Genomic DNA, 13,816 nt, shown 5'->3' with positions numbered 1-13,816 from the left:
GTGAATTGGATGAACTGGTCAAAATCAGTAAAACTAAGTTTGACCAAAATTTAGGGTATTTTGAGAAATTTTAATTATTTATAAGTAATTTGATTATTTTATATTATATTGGATAAATTTTTAAAGGTATGTAAGAAAAATATAAGTTTAAAAATAAAATTCATTAAAATGTCTTATATAGATGATGACTTGCAAAATTATTATTATTATTTTTTTATCATGAGATGAAGATATTTTTTTAATCTAATTATGTTATTGAAACAAGTAAATAATTGTCAATTCTTATAAATGATGTGTTTTAATCATTATAAGTCTGGGTATCCTAATTGATTTCTTTTTTTTTTTTACAAATTTATAAGTAAAATCTATTGGATACTCTAATATTGTTTAAAAATTTTATTATAATTTAATAATAAATTTAACTAACCAATTTTTGATTAAACCAATTAAATCATAAACCAATAAGATAATTGGTTTGATCATTGATTTGATTTTAAAAACATTTTGTAATATCATCAATTGCATTTGTTTCTTTTAATTTAAGCTTTTGGGATAGTAACTTTAAGCTCTAATCCGGTATAAATTTGGATTGCATTGAATCATCTTAATCCAAACTCGATGCATATTTTGATATTGATTCAAACCATGTAAACCGTTGAGTGGAAGCATAATTAGTTTGATCCATTTGACTTAAATAATTTAAATAATCAATTCACAACTTGAATAATAATAAAGTTAGGCAAACATATAAATATATTAAGAGAATTAATAAGCACATAAAATAAACATTATATTACATCAAATTTAACTAACTACAAATGTACATGTATATTTAAAAATTAATTATAAAAAAAAACAATTTTATAAGTATTTATTTTGAATATATAAATATATACATATTTACACGTGTTATTATATGATTATGTATTATTTTATCATTAATTAAAAATCACTCGATCGTATAATAATATATATAAGTGTGTATATATTTATGTATTTAAAATAAATATATATAATTTTATTGTTATAAAAAATCACACATTATACATGCTAAATTCAAATAAATAGTATTGAAACACACTTACAAACAAACAGGATATTAATTAAAATCAGTAAAATTTTTTTCGCGTAAATTTTTTTAGACAAATGTACAACGGTTTTACTTTTATAAGCAAATTTATTTGTAATTTCAAAAATACCCTCCTAACTTATTACGTTACTTTCAATAATTCTATGTGTGGGATGTGAAGGGTCATACAGGGTGCGTAGGTGTGCATAGGGTGCGTGAGTGCGTGGAGAGTGTGTAGGTGAGTGCAGGGTGCGTGCGGATGCGTACAGACTGCGTGGGTGCATGTGGAATGCGTACAAGATGCGTGCGGGTGCAAAATTATTATTATTAATTATTTTTATATATTATATTAAATTAATAATATTTAAATATTATATTATATTATAAATTTATATATATTTATATATAAATTAGTAACCTTGTGTGTGTGTGTGTGTGTGTGTGTATATATATATATATATATATATTTATTTATTTATTTATATTTTTTACGCACCCGTATGCATCTGCACGCACCCGCATACACCCGTACGAACTTGCACGCACCCGCATGTACCTGTACACACCCACGCACTTTGTACGCACCTTGCACGCACCTCGTACACACTATGTACTCACCCTATCCACCCTACACGCACCCTATACGCACCTTGTACGCACCATGTATGCACCCATACATTGTAATACGCACACATAAGTTGCTAAAAATCATGTAATAAGTCGAGAAGAGTATTTTTGGAATTAAAAGTAAATTTGTTTATAAAAATAAAATCATTGTATGTTTGCCTAAAAATGTTTACGTGAAAATTTTTTTATCGATTTTAATTAATATCCCCTTACAAACTTATAAATATAAAAATACAAATAAATTAAATTTGGTTTAATTTAAATTAATTTCATGTTAATGTAAATATAACTCAGGTTTAATTTTGATTGACTCATATACGACTAAAACTATATTCTTATAAAAAATAAATAAATGGATATCAACGACGAAAATGGATGCGCAACTTGATTTTCGTGGCCAATTGTTTCTTCACGGGCGACGGTAAGTCCGCAAACAATGAGCGATCAAAGGGATAACAGTGTGCTCCACGCTCCTTCCAGCGAGCGTGCTAGAAAAGATTTTTGTCAATGACAAAATATCTCGAAATTAAGAAGAATGAAAAAAAAAAAAAAGTATTAAACTATATAAATGATTTTCTTGCTTTGAAAACCAAAAAAAAAACCGGCAGAATGGTGTACTTGATGTGTACCCTAGTAAGAGAAACAAAATCAAAATACCAACGTGGTAATCTTTTCTAAATCATTTGTTCTTGAGTGATTTCCTTTCACTCCCCCAGTTTGGTATAAAAACTTTTTGGCCCACTAAAAGCATTAATCATACTATTCACCCAAAACTTAACTCTTGTTTAAATAAAAAAGTAAGATGATTAGAGTAAAAGAGTAATTTTATAGTCTAAAAATTTTAAAAATAAAAAATAATAATTTTTTTTTTTACATATTTTACTTTAATGATTTAAATATGATAATTTGACTCTTTTATAATTTTTTATTTAAATTTGGAAACTTAACCATTACAATTATCATCCATTTCAAATCTAAAATTAAATTCATTAGAATCTGCATCTATCTAAGCCCAAACCCATTAGAACCATCACAAGCTCAAACCTAAATCCATTAGAACCACTAAACATGATAGTTTGACCTTGCAATTCAATTTTTACGGTTTAAATTTGGAAATTGTAGCCATCACAACCACCACATAAACCACCAAAACGATCTATAAGGAAGAAAATGGTGAAAGTGAAAGGGGAAGAAGAGGATGTTTAGATGACAATTTTTATTTGCAAAGTGTTTTTTTGTGTATATAAAATTTTCAACAGATATGATGGATTGGTTTTATGCAAAGGGTTACAAAGTCACTTATCTAAGTTTGATAGTTGTACTTTATTTAAACTTGAACAAATAATATTGAAATTGACTCTTTCATTGTGAGATTAAAGTTCTAAGGATATTATGTTAATCATTGTGTTTACTTGTATAATTAAGGTGATAGCGATTTTTTAATTTTGTGATTATATGCATATGACATGTTAGTTGTAGGCACTAATATGAATGGTATTACAAACTTGAAAGCTCATATGGGTAGGGATTATAAAATGAAAGACTTAGGAGTTGTGAATCAAATTTGTGGGACGACAATATTTAGAAATATAAGTAACGAGAAAGTCTAGGTAACTCAACGAAGTTGTCTTGAGCTAATCTTAGGCTCTTTAATTTGCAAGAGGCAAAATCAATTGGTATTTTACTTCCTATTGGACACAAGTTGTATTTTGGATATTCACCCAACACAAAAAATTGAGAAAACATAGATATCTCTGAGTACCATATTCATCAGTAATTGGGAATTTTATGTTTTTCATGATGTGTACAGAATTCGACATTAGACAATCAATGATAGTATTCAGTAAATTTATAGTCAATCTTGGTATAAATCATTAGAATACCTTGAAATGCATTCCTCATTATTTGAAAGGGACTTTCGGGTCTATTTCGTATTATAGCAGACAAAATCTACTATTGGATAGGTATATAAATGTTGACTTTGCTAAAGATTGTGATACAAAGAAGTTTACCAATGGCTTTGTATTCTCTATAGCAAGAAGGCTATTAGTTGAATGTTTGAATTAGAATTTAAGGTTTTATTGTCTACTAAAGAGCTAATAATCTACTTGGCTTAAGAGACTTATACAAAACAAGTAAATTTGGGTTGCAAAAATTATTCTATTTACATGAGGTAACTAAATATTCTACAACATAATGTAAATGCGTCCATTGATTTGCATAATATAAAGTGACTTCTTATAGTTAATTAAATAATTATAGCCATTTAATTTCTCCACGTGACATATCCGTGTTTGTTTGTAGTAGTAGATGCTGCTTTGGTTTAGCTAATAAATTTAAATACCAATGATGTTGACATTAGAGTGTTTGTCTTCCGAATTTGATGCCCACAATGTACCCTCCAAGCTTCAACCTTTGGTGGGTCTGTAAAGTCTAAATCATGGTTTAAAGTTGATGATTTGCATAGTTAAATTAGGTTAAAAAAATTTAATAATAATAATAATAATAATAATAATATATAATATTATTAATATTATTTTAAATAATTAGTCAGTTTGATTATTGATTAAACAATCTGGCTATCAATAGAACCGAACCATATCCTATTTCATAGTGACATTCGAAAATATCGGAATAAACGTATTTATAATAAATTAAAAAATGAATAAAATTTCTAACCCAACCAAAATTCCTGTGTTATAATATTGCATTTTGGAAAAAAGTTGAAGGGTCCAGTATTGTCACCTTCGTTGAGGCAGTGACATACCCAATGCCCCACTTTGTTGCTCATCCTTTTAAAAAGGAAAAAAAATAAAAATAATAAATACATTGTTTGGCTGTTTTTTAAGGATTTTATTATCTTAATTTTTTCCATAATCTTATTTATTAATGAAAAGCCACATCTTTCAATAAGAATTTCCATTTTTATAAATTTATCAGATACCTTCGTAATCACAAGAACCAGAAACTGCCACGTCATTAGACAGATAAAAGGTCAATGAAAACCAACATAGCAGAACGAGAAATTACAAAAGCACCCTTGCATTTGAAATCAGTGATTAACAAATAATAATACAACTCCTTGGGTCCAGGGGAATCACACCGTAGACATCCTCCTACATTACAGCCACGTTAATAGAGTGATGCTAATCTCACCACCAGTCACAAAACTTGTAAATTTGAACAACCCTAAACGACTTACCCGAAGTGAAAAAAAAAAAAAAACCTAAAATAAAAATAAACAACGATTAAATACAAAAACAAAAACCCAAGGTAAGTTTTTTTTTTTTTTTCCCCATTCCATCTACATGAGAGACTTCAATGATCTTGCTTTCACTGGTTTTCTCATTCTTTTCTTCCCACTGTCTCCATTCTCGTCGTCCTCATCGTCTTCATAATCTACAAAATCGAAATCATCGATTTGAGAAGAAGATGGCGTTTTATCATGCTGATTCACATCCTCAACTTCTCTATCTTCGAACTTTTTCCCTTCATTTACTTTATCGCCTCTCCTCTTGCCCCACAACGGCCCAAACCCAGAATAATAGTAAAATTCGTATGGATTGGACGACGATGATGAACCCTTTTTGGCCCGAGCTCGGCCTCTACGAACTCCTATTCCCTTATCGATTTTCTTTGTAAAAGAAGAAGAAGTGTTGTTATTATTGTAAGATTTGATTAACGATAAGTGATGGTCGCACATGGTGCGCCCATCTTTGGCTTCATTTCTACATTGCCAGCCCTTGCCGTCAGTTTTGATACAGTACAGCGTTTTGTATTCTTTCTCAAACCCAAGTTCATCTTCCATTTTCGTTTCTTCATTATCCTCCATTTCATTATCGTCGATAATCATATCTTCGACCTTGAACATCACTGCCTTCTCTTCTCCGTCCATCATCGAAGCCACGCTGCGTATATATACAGCATATTTACAACCACTGACCACTCATACTTCTTACCCATTACAAATTTTGGATAATTACTGCTAAACCATACAGCTATTCCAAGTGATAAATAAAAAACCCTAATGCTCCAATGAGAGAAAAATATGAGATAAAATGTGTGTTAAAGATTCGATTTGAAGAAGAAGAATAGATTACCTCTCAACAGCGCCGATAGAGTCTCCAAAGCTTCCATTTCCCGTAAAGCTATCTTCTCCTTCGAACTGATGAATAAAACGCAGGAGAATGAGGAGCAAAAGAAAAGACAAATAGCGAGAAATGGTGAAGACCCCTTACCCTAATCGGCTATTTGAAGGAGAATACACGACAAAAACGAGAAAATTTAGGGTTTTAATGAAACCCTAATGGGGTATAATCACAAAACCCTAGAACCCAGAAGAGAAAATGCAGGTAAACGAAGGCAAAAGGAGAGAACAGTGAAGAGGGTTTTGGTAGATCTGTGATAATATCGACAAAAAAGAGATAAAACACACTAACTCACCTGAGGATTGAAAGGTGGGTAGGCCTCTTGAGAGAACGAAATCACATCCCATGGCGACTGGTTCAGCTGGCACACGTGTGTCTGCAGACTCTCTGGTGCTGAATCGTGCGAAGACAATATCGAAGTGAGCTTTGCGTTCTTCCGAATCCTCATATTCAAAGATAGATAGACACACTCAGATAGAATAGAGAGACAGGTATTTATATTAGATCTTAAGCTTTTCTATTTAATTTAATTTTTTTTCCCCCACTTCTCTCTCACAAGCAGAAGCCAGGCCTCTCTCTTAGTTTTATTTTATAGCAGATCTCACAGAACTCGATAATCAGGGTTTCTTAACTTTCTGTTGCTTTCTCGGGCCTTCATATGTTTCGTTTCGTTTTTTTCTCTTGGACAGTTTTACCCTTCCCTTTCGGATTCTATTTATTTCCGCAGATTTCTTTGGGAGAAAAGAAAGCTGCCGCTGTTACACGTCACGCTAGTTGTCCAAAGCTATTTGTTTTTCTTTTATAGCCCGAGAATTTATCCTCTGCAACTGCTTTCATTTTTAGCCTAATTATATGGTCTGTCTTCACAGTTGATATCTCTTATATTTTATTTTAAATGGTAGAAAATTTTATCGGAAGAATATATGGCTGCATGCCTTAAAATTTTTGTCCAACATAGAGTAGGGGTGAGGGGTATTTAAGTAAATAACATTAGCTCTTAAAATTAAAAAAATGCATTAAAATACATATAAACCAAACATCTTTTCTCCTAGAACAGAGAGGAAATAATGAAGCGTGAAAGACACGCGCTGAAATGCACGCTCGTAGAACGAAGTGGCAAACAAGTATGGCCCACATTAAAAATGGATTTGATGAGAGTACTGGAGCGGTCCCACTCTTGTGAACTCAATAAACGGTTTTGATGGGCGATGGAGAGAATAGGGAGAAGAAAACTACAGCGCGCGACGCGAAGTGAGCGCAGAGAAGAGAAGAGAAGAGAGTTACCTAGAGCAGCAGAATCTGAAAGTAAAATGTTAAAGGAGAATCTACACCATTAAAAGGCGACGCAGCCATCGAATTGAATCATGATCATTCCAAAATATAACGTGATAAAATACTACCATGAATCATACGACTCTATTTTAGGCATTGAAAGCTGGTATTTATTTTGAAGATGCTTTGATATTATTAAAGTGGTTTTAGGCCAAAATCACTAGGTCCCACCCAAACTTTCATTAATGGTTTTTTTTATCCTTTAAATTTAAAATTTTTATTTTTACATGTATATTCGCCAATTTTATCAGCGTAATCTATTTAGGTTTACCATAAATTGTTTGTTTGTAATTTTAGTGAAATTACAATACTATTTTTAATACTTCATTCAAATGTAAATGATCAATTTTTCTTATTTTATCAAAATATGAAATTCCCTAAATTAATATTAAATAATAATTATATTTTACTATTTTTTAATTTTTATTTCTTCTTTTTCTCTCGCCTTTTTTTCTCTTTATGGCCACTATTAACACATTTTCACCATGACTAACGGAAAAAATAAAATAATTTAAACTAAATCTTATGAATTAATTGTGTTCTTTAAACATACAGATATTGGTCAAACTATCACTAGTTTAAAGTTCGGTAGTGTCATTCCAATATAAGATTAAAAAAGAGTTATAACATTTAGGGTTATAATCAATAAAATGGATATCATGATTATAATTCTACAATAAGTAAATGAAATTGATAACGGGTGAGAGGAAAATGTTGTAGATTTTGATAGATTCGTCGACAATGTCAACTACTATGAAGAAGTCGTGAGATTTGAATTAAACAATATTGTAAATATTTTTGACAATACCAAAGGTAAGAATTCAAAGAAAGTGGTAGAGATTGGAGAGAAGTTGCATACAGGGAGACGACCATTATTGAGAACGCCGAGGTTTTGGATGGCGGAGAAAGAAAGAAAAAGGAAAATGAAGTAAAATGAGAAAGGTTTTTTTAATGAAGTAGGTGTACTATTTATTACATTTAATAGAGGTTAGAATATGTTCGAATTTTCAGAGAATTTTTGGTAAAATAATTTTTTGTCCTTTTTTAAATTTAAATTTAAAGTGTGAAAAAATTGCCTTTTTGTATCCCATCCGGTGTTTAATTTATCATTAAGTTGATTGATTAGAAAAAAAAAAAAAAAAAAAAAGGTAAAAAGCTATGATTAGGATTTCAATAAAAGAAAGGCCAAATCTAAACTCACTTTTAGTAATTTTTTAAAACCTAAATATTTATTTATTCATTAATTTTGGTTGTTATAATTAAGGGTAATATAATTATTTAGAAATTTTTATTTAAATAGAGAAAAAGTTATTTTCTTTTTCTTTCTTAATTTAAAAAATTAACCATTTTCTCATAACTTAATTTTAAAAAATTAATTTTTTACTATCACCATATATGGTTTTATATTTTAGAATAAATGTCACCCCCCTCAAACTTTGAAATATTACATTTATACTTCAAAAACTTTATTATATTTTTTCGACAACTGTTCTTCTCAACAGCATCCTCGTCCCTCCCTAGTGGTTTTTCGATATAAAAACCATCAAAAATTCAATTGAAATGCCAATTTTTTGTGCACAAAGCTTCCTAAAACAGTAACAAAATGCAACGAAGATCAACATGAAATGTTGATCTTTGAAAAATGCCAATCTGAGTTTCTTGAAGACCAAGGATGCCAAAGATTGGCGTTTCACATTGATCTTCTTCACGATTTGTCGTTGTTTCAAGAAGCTATGTACGCAAAAATTTGGCCATTTTGGTTGGTTTTGGTGATCGTCCATGATAGAGGAAGTTGCAACTGGTATCAGTAGTTGTCCATGACAGAAGAAGAAGGTCGGCTATCACTAAAGAAAGCTTGTCAGAGAAGAAAAGTAAAAGAGAAATCTTAGGGGCTAAAAAGTCAATTTTCAAATTTGGGTAGAAAAAAATTTGTGAATTTTTAAACTTAAGAAAAAATATGATAAAATTTTATTTTTTAATATTTTTAACTAAACAATGATTTTACTTTTGACTATAACAACCAAAACTAATAAATGAATAAGTATTTTGGATTTTAAAAATTAGTAGGGGTGATTTACGTTTACAGTAAACCCTGGGTGGGACTAAGTCATTTGGCCTAAAAGAAATCATATATTTTAGTTATTGTTAAGGGAATAAAGTGAATGGGATTGTATTTGATTGCCGTTGGGGAGGATCTAAATGTTGAAATGTAGTTTGTACAGTTAAAAAAGGTGTCCAATCTTTTCATTTAAAAGCAAATATGAAAATTACGTTCATATTCAACGGACCCCTGTAAAACATGACTAGACATGACTCTCTCGTGGGGCATCGTTTTCTAGTCTTCCACCCATTTTGTACCACATTTTGTCACTGATTAAGCATAATAATAATAATTATTATTATAATAATATCATCCATCAAGCCATCAAATTAAGTCGAGGATCCTAAAAGCGACTAAAAAAATCTTTGATTCAACAGCCGGTAAATTGGTCTTCACAAAGCAAATATGTAATAATAAAGAGGTCAGAGGACTTACTTCCACCCAAGGTTGATTTGTATTTCCGAATTGGTATCCATCAAAGTTGACTGTATTTTTAAAATTAATTGAATTAATTAATAATAAGAATAAAATTATTATTTGACTTGAAATATTTTAAAAAAAATGAAATGTTATTCTAAAAAAGGCGTTTCCTCCATTAAAATTTTGAAAAGTAAACTTTGAAAATAAACTTTTTTTCTCTTGTTAAATTAAAATTTTCAAGTGATCTACATCTAATCACTTTCGTTTAAATACCTTTGTTTGGATGAAGACACTTTATTTTATTCAGATCTAGAAAAAGAAAACATCTTTGTCGATATCGACAAAGACAATGTGTTTGTCAATACTGATAAAGAAGTTTAATTTTTATTCAAATCAAACTGAATTTGATTGGACGATCGATGCCTGAAACAAAGGCAGAGAGGGAGACATCATCAGGAGGGAGATACTGCATCAAAGAGTTGACTGTTCATTGGAAAATTACCTTGAAAATTGAAACTTTAGAGGGAAAATGTAAGTTTTCAAAGTTGAATCTTTGAAAAAAATAGTTGGTTTTCTAAACTTAGTAGGAAAATGGATAATGTTTTATTATATTTAATATATTACTAATAAAATAATAATTTTACTCCTACAATTTAACTAATTCATAATTTTAATACCCTATAAATAGATATTTGAGTTTTAAATAGTTAATAGGTATCAATTTGGGATTGCAATGAACGTTGGGTGGGACTAGGTTCTTTGGCCATAATAACACTTTAAGATAAAAAGATAATGTTGTGACAGGCATCTGGTTGGTGCTTGATGCTGATGCTGAATGTTGTAACTGAAGATTGGGCTTGGGCCGAAAGGGAAAGAGTACTAAAATTAAAGAAGACCATGCACAGCCATGGTTGAATCAGCTGCCAGCGTCGACGCACCAAGTTCTTCAAGGGGAGCAAAGGTAGATTACATAAACAAACTTCGAAATCTGATATCTTTTAAGTTAGAGGAAAGCAAAGGCAGATTATATACTCACATTTGGACTGCTATAAGTTCCCCTTTGTGGAAATTTGGTTGTGGACTGGTTGAATCCATTGATGAATCTGATAATTGGGACCTGTTTGAGGTTTTGTTGGGACAGAACAGTCGGCACTTCCTTTCCTATCAGGCGGACAATTGCAAGCTTCTCCTTCAACCAAGCACTCAGCTTGATAGAAATTGAATTTCCGCCATTAGACTGAAGGATAGGTCTGGCATTTGATTGATGTTCAAGGTGGTTTTAGTGAATGAGTGAAATGTAGAGTGGTGTTGTTTCATTCTGGAGAAGGGTAGTGAAGTCAAACAATGCATGGTAATAGTTTATTCCAATTGGAGACACTACAATCAATGTGTCAGACTTGAAGCAATTGGGCTGAGCTTAAAAAAATGAAAGCAATTGGGCCAAGAGAACTCAACTTCTGCCTTGAAGTGTCGCCATCTCAGGGCCTGACCTCTGCTTTGTGCCACAAAGTGTTCAAAATGCATTTGCACTTAAAAGAAGGGGGGGAGATTGATAGTTTTTCTTATTTTCTGATAACTTCTTCTTTTATTATTCTTTTCGTTTATCTTCTATGACTTTTCAAAGACTTCTTAAGCAAACTGATCGTCAACTTAATCTCAAACCAGCCAAATTTGAAGTAATCATTTTGAATTCTAGGGGGGCTTAAACCGGCGTTGTTTGTTCTGTTTTGCTGGCTGGAATCAGCTCCTATTTGCACTAATAAATGATTTGTTGTTGTACGAAAAGGGCCTGCATTGTTCTATCAACTTAACTTATTCGGACTCCGGCTCAGTGATTGCTGCTACCGAGGCACATGATTTTTACCTCCCTACTTCCACCATACATACTTTATTTCAACGCAAAGCATTAAGCATTGGATACCCTTTTGTTAAAGGCTTTCGGCTTATGATTATCATACGATGATGAAGCAGATCATGATTTAACCGTACATAATTGAGATTTGAGATGTTACACGCTAAAAGCAGAGCTTTATATCTGTCTTATAGTACAATTCTTTGTCAGAAAAGAGCTGAGGTAGCTGTAACTAAGCCTTACACGTACAGAGCCTGAGACAAGGATGGGTCAGGCGCAAAATCCAATGTTAAATTTCAACGCACCCACCATCACTTACCTCAGTGTAAGCAGCTGCCTTTCAACTGTTACTTCTTATCAGGTAAAAATGAGCTCACAAAATTATTAAACCTGCAGTTTCATCACCAGCACCCTTAATCCCCCAATTAATGCTGCTTTGGAAATTATAATCTATTGCTATAATTGAATTCATTTATGACAATCCATTGACACTTACTGACAAGATCCTAACAAACCGGTCATCCATTAACGTAACTTGGAACTTTTCAACTCTAAGTTAATTCCTCATGAAAAGCAGAAAAAAAAAAAAAAGCCCCAGTTTGTAGTTTTCACCGGTGAATTTGGCAAGAGAAAATATAACAGAAGTTTCTTTTTTATTAATTTTCTTTTTATGTATCATTACGTACCAAATTTTCATTTTTTTCATGTATATATACAACTCAACGTACAAAAATACTTCACCGATTAAAACCCTGGAATCGAGCTGTACTCACTGTAAAGATCACCAACCCCCGAAGCAGCCCAGAGCCGTTGATTAAACTCTTCTTGCATCTCATCAGGCACGAACGGTGTCCTACAAAGAGGACAAGTTTTCTGATCGTGGTCCATCCAAGGGTCCAAACAAGCCCTGTGAAAAATGTGCTTACAGTTCCTCAACCACCTGATCTCTTCTCCGTCTTCAAACTCGTACAAACACACAGCACAATTTTCTGGCAGCTGTCCGTTGACCACCAGGTCCTGGAACTTGATCACAGGCAGGATTTCTCGGATCAGGAGAGCAGATACGGACGGGCTTTCGATAATTCGAGTTGACGTTGAATCTTCCCAAACGACATCTGTTTCGAGAAAATCAGAGAGACCCAGATACTTAAAGAAGCAGAAAATGATGTTTCTGATGAAACCCAGAAAGGAAAGTGTGTGTACAAAGAGCTTTGGCAAGAATACTTCTGTGTACCCGACTGGGAAACCCATGGATCTTAATGAAGAGAAGAGAGTTGTTTGTGAAGTAGGGAGTTGTGTTTACAAAGAGTTATATAACGGGAGAGGCTTCTGTTTTGGCTATGTCTTGTTTGTTTTCCGTAAATTTTACACACGACTGTATTTCAGTACAGAGTACCATGAAGGTGATATACTTACAGGCTGTCGTTTCAGGGTTTTATGATGAACCAATTAAAAGAGACCTGTGTGGGTGGGTCCCACATGAAGAAAACAATTTAATTGGTGGGTGAGGAAAGATTAATTATGTTTTGAAGTGGGTAATTTTTTTTTTTTATAATTTTTGGTTGAGAAAAGGCTGCTTGGCTTGTTCTTATTATTATAAGTTTTAAAAAATGGTTAATTATTTTCACAAGTTCTAAAATTAGACACGTGTCACGTGGTGTAATTAGAAGATAATTAATCATCTCATTGTGTTAAATTTATGATTGCCGCTCTCTTTTTACCCATATTTTAATGGGTTGGCTTCTAACGCAAAATTCTCTTACTGCAAAATCAAATTAAAATTTTATTATCAGATTCAAAATGGGTCTGGAAGATTTTTTCCTGAACAAACACAGGCCGTCTCATTGTTAATAATGTAGCCGAGAGGGGTCCAAGTATAACAAAGCAACAATAATTAGTTCAGAAAACAAGGATTATAAAGGCGCATTAATGATTAATTATTTATTTTCAGGTGTGTCAATCCCATCACAAATCATTGTTTGCAGGCCACACCGCCACAAGTCCCAACTTGAAATATTGTATTCACCGTCTTCTTTCCCTCTTACAACTCAATTCCCAGTTCAAATTTAGTTCTGAATTTCCTTTTTTATTAAAAAAATTGTAGCTTTGAAACTTCTCCCAATGAAAAGAAAGCTTGTAGTTGGTGAAACTGTTGAATGAATAGTGGGATTGCATTGTAGAGATGTTTTAAGCTTTCAGATAACGAAAATATCATAGGTCTAATAACGAAAGAAAGAGGTGAAAATTAGGTGGACAATAGTGATTCT

The 13,816-nt window shown here is 31.9% G+C and overlaps 2 protein-coding genes across 2 annotated transcripts; both read right to left on the bottom strand.

The window, feature by feature from the left end:
* Nucleotides 1-4,722: 4,722 nt before the first annotated feature.
* On the bottom strand, nt 4,723-6,473 carry LOC123217153. Its single transcript, XM_044637950.1, has 3 exons — nt 6,140-6,473; nt 5,797-5,861; nt 4,723-5,604 (listed from the first exon to the last, which is right to left on the bottom strand). Exons 1-3 carry the CDS (start codon nt 6,290-6,292, stop codon nt 5,001-5,003), a joined length of 822 nt encoding a protein of 273 aa, XP_044493885.1. The 5' UTR covers nt 6,293-6,473; the 3' UTR covers nt 4,723-5,000.
* Nucleotides 6,474-12,185: 5,712 nt separating this feature from the next.
* Nucleotides 12,186-12,939, bottom strand: LOC123217155 (brassinosteroid-responsive RING protein 1-like). The gene has a single exon (XM_044637955.1). The coding sequence runs from the start codon at nt 12,798-12,800 to the stop codon at nt 12,294-12,296; it is 507 nt and encodes a 168-aa protein (XP_044493890.1). The 5' UTR covers nt 12,801-12,939; the 3' UTR covers nt 12,186-12,293.
* Nucleotides 12,940-13,816: the final 877 nt, after the last annotated feature.

This window comes from Mangifera indica, chromosome 5, assembly GCF_011075055.1.
Source record: "Mangifera indica cultivar Alphonso chromosome 5, CATAS_Mindica_2.1, whole genome shotgun sequence".
NCBI classification, from domain to species: domain Eukaryota; kingdom Viridiplantae; phylum Streptophyta; class Magnoliopsida; order Sapindales; family Anacardiaceae; genus Mangifera; species Mangifera indica.
Note: the sequence above shows the minus strand (reverse complement) of the source record. Positions and strands in the feature narration are given on the sequence as shown.

Excerpts from the sequence above, each read along its gene's own strand:
- LOC123217153 (XM_044637950.1), bottom strand. The coding sequence starts at position 6,292 with ATGAGGATTCGGAAGAACGCAAAGCTCACTTCGATATTGTCTTCGCAC. Across the intron at positions 5,862-6,139 it reads ACCCACCTTTCAATCCTCAG|TTCGAAGGAGAAGATAGCTT; the intron begins GTGAGTTAGTGT and ends TTTATTCATCAG. Across the intron at positions 5,605-5,796 it reads TCTATCGGCGCTGTTGAGAG|CGTGGCTTCGATGATGGACG; the intron begins GTAATCTATTCT and ends ATATATACGCAG.
- LOC123217155 (XM_044637955.1), bottom strand. The coding sequence starts at position 12,800 with ATGGGTTTCCCAGTCGGGTACACAGAAGTATTCTTGCCAAAGCTCTTT.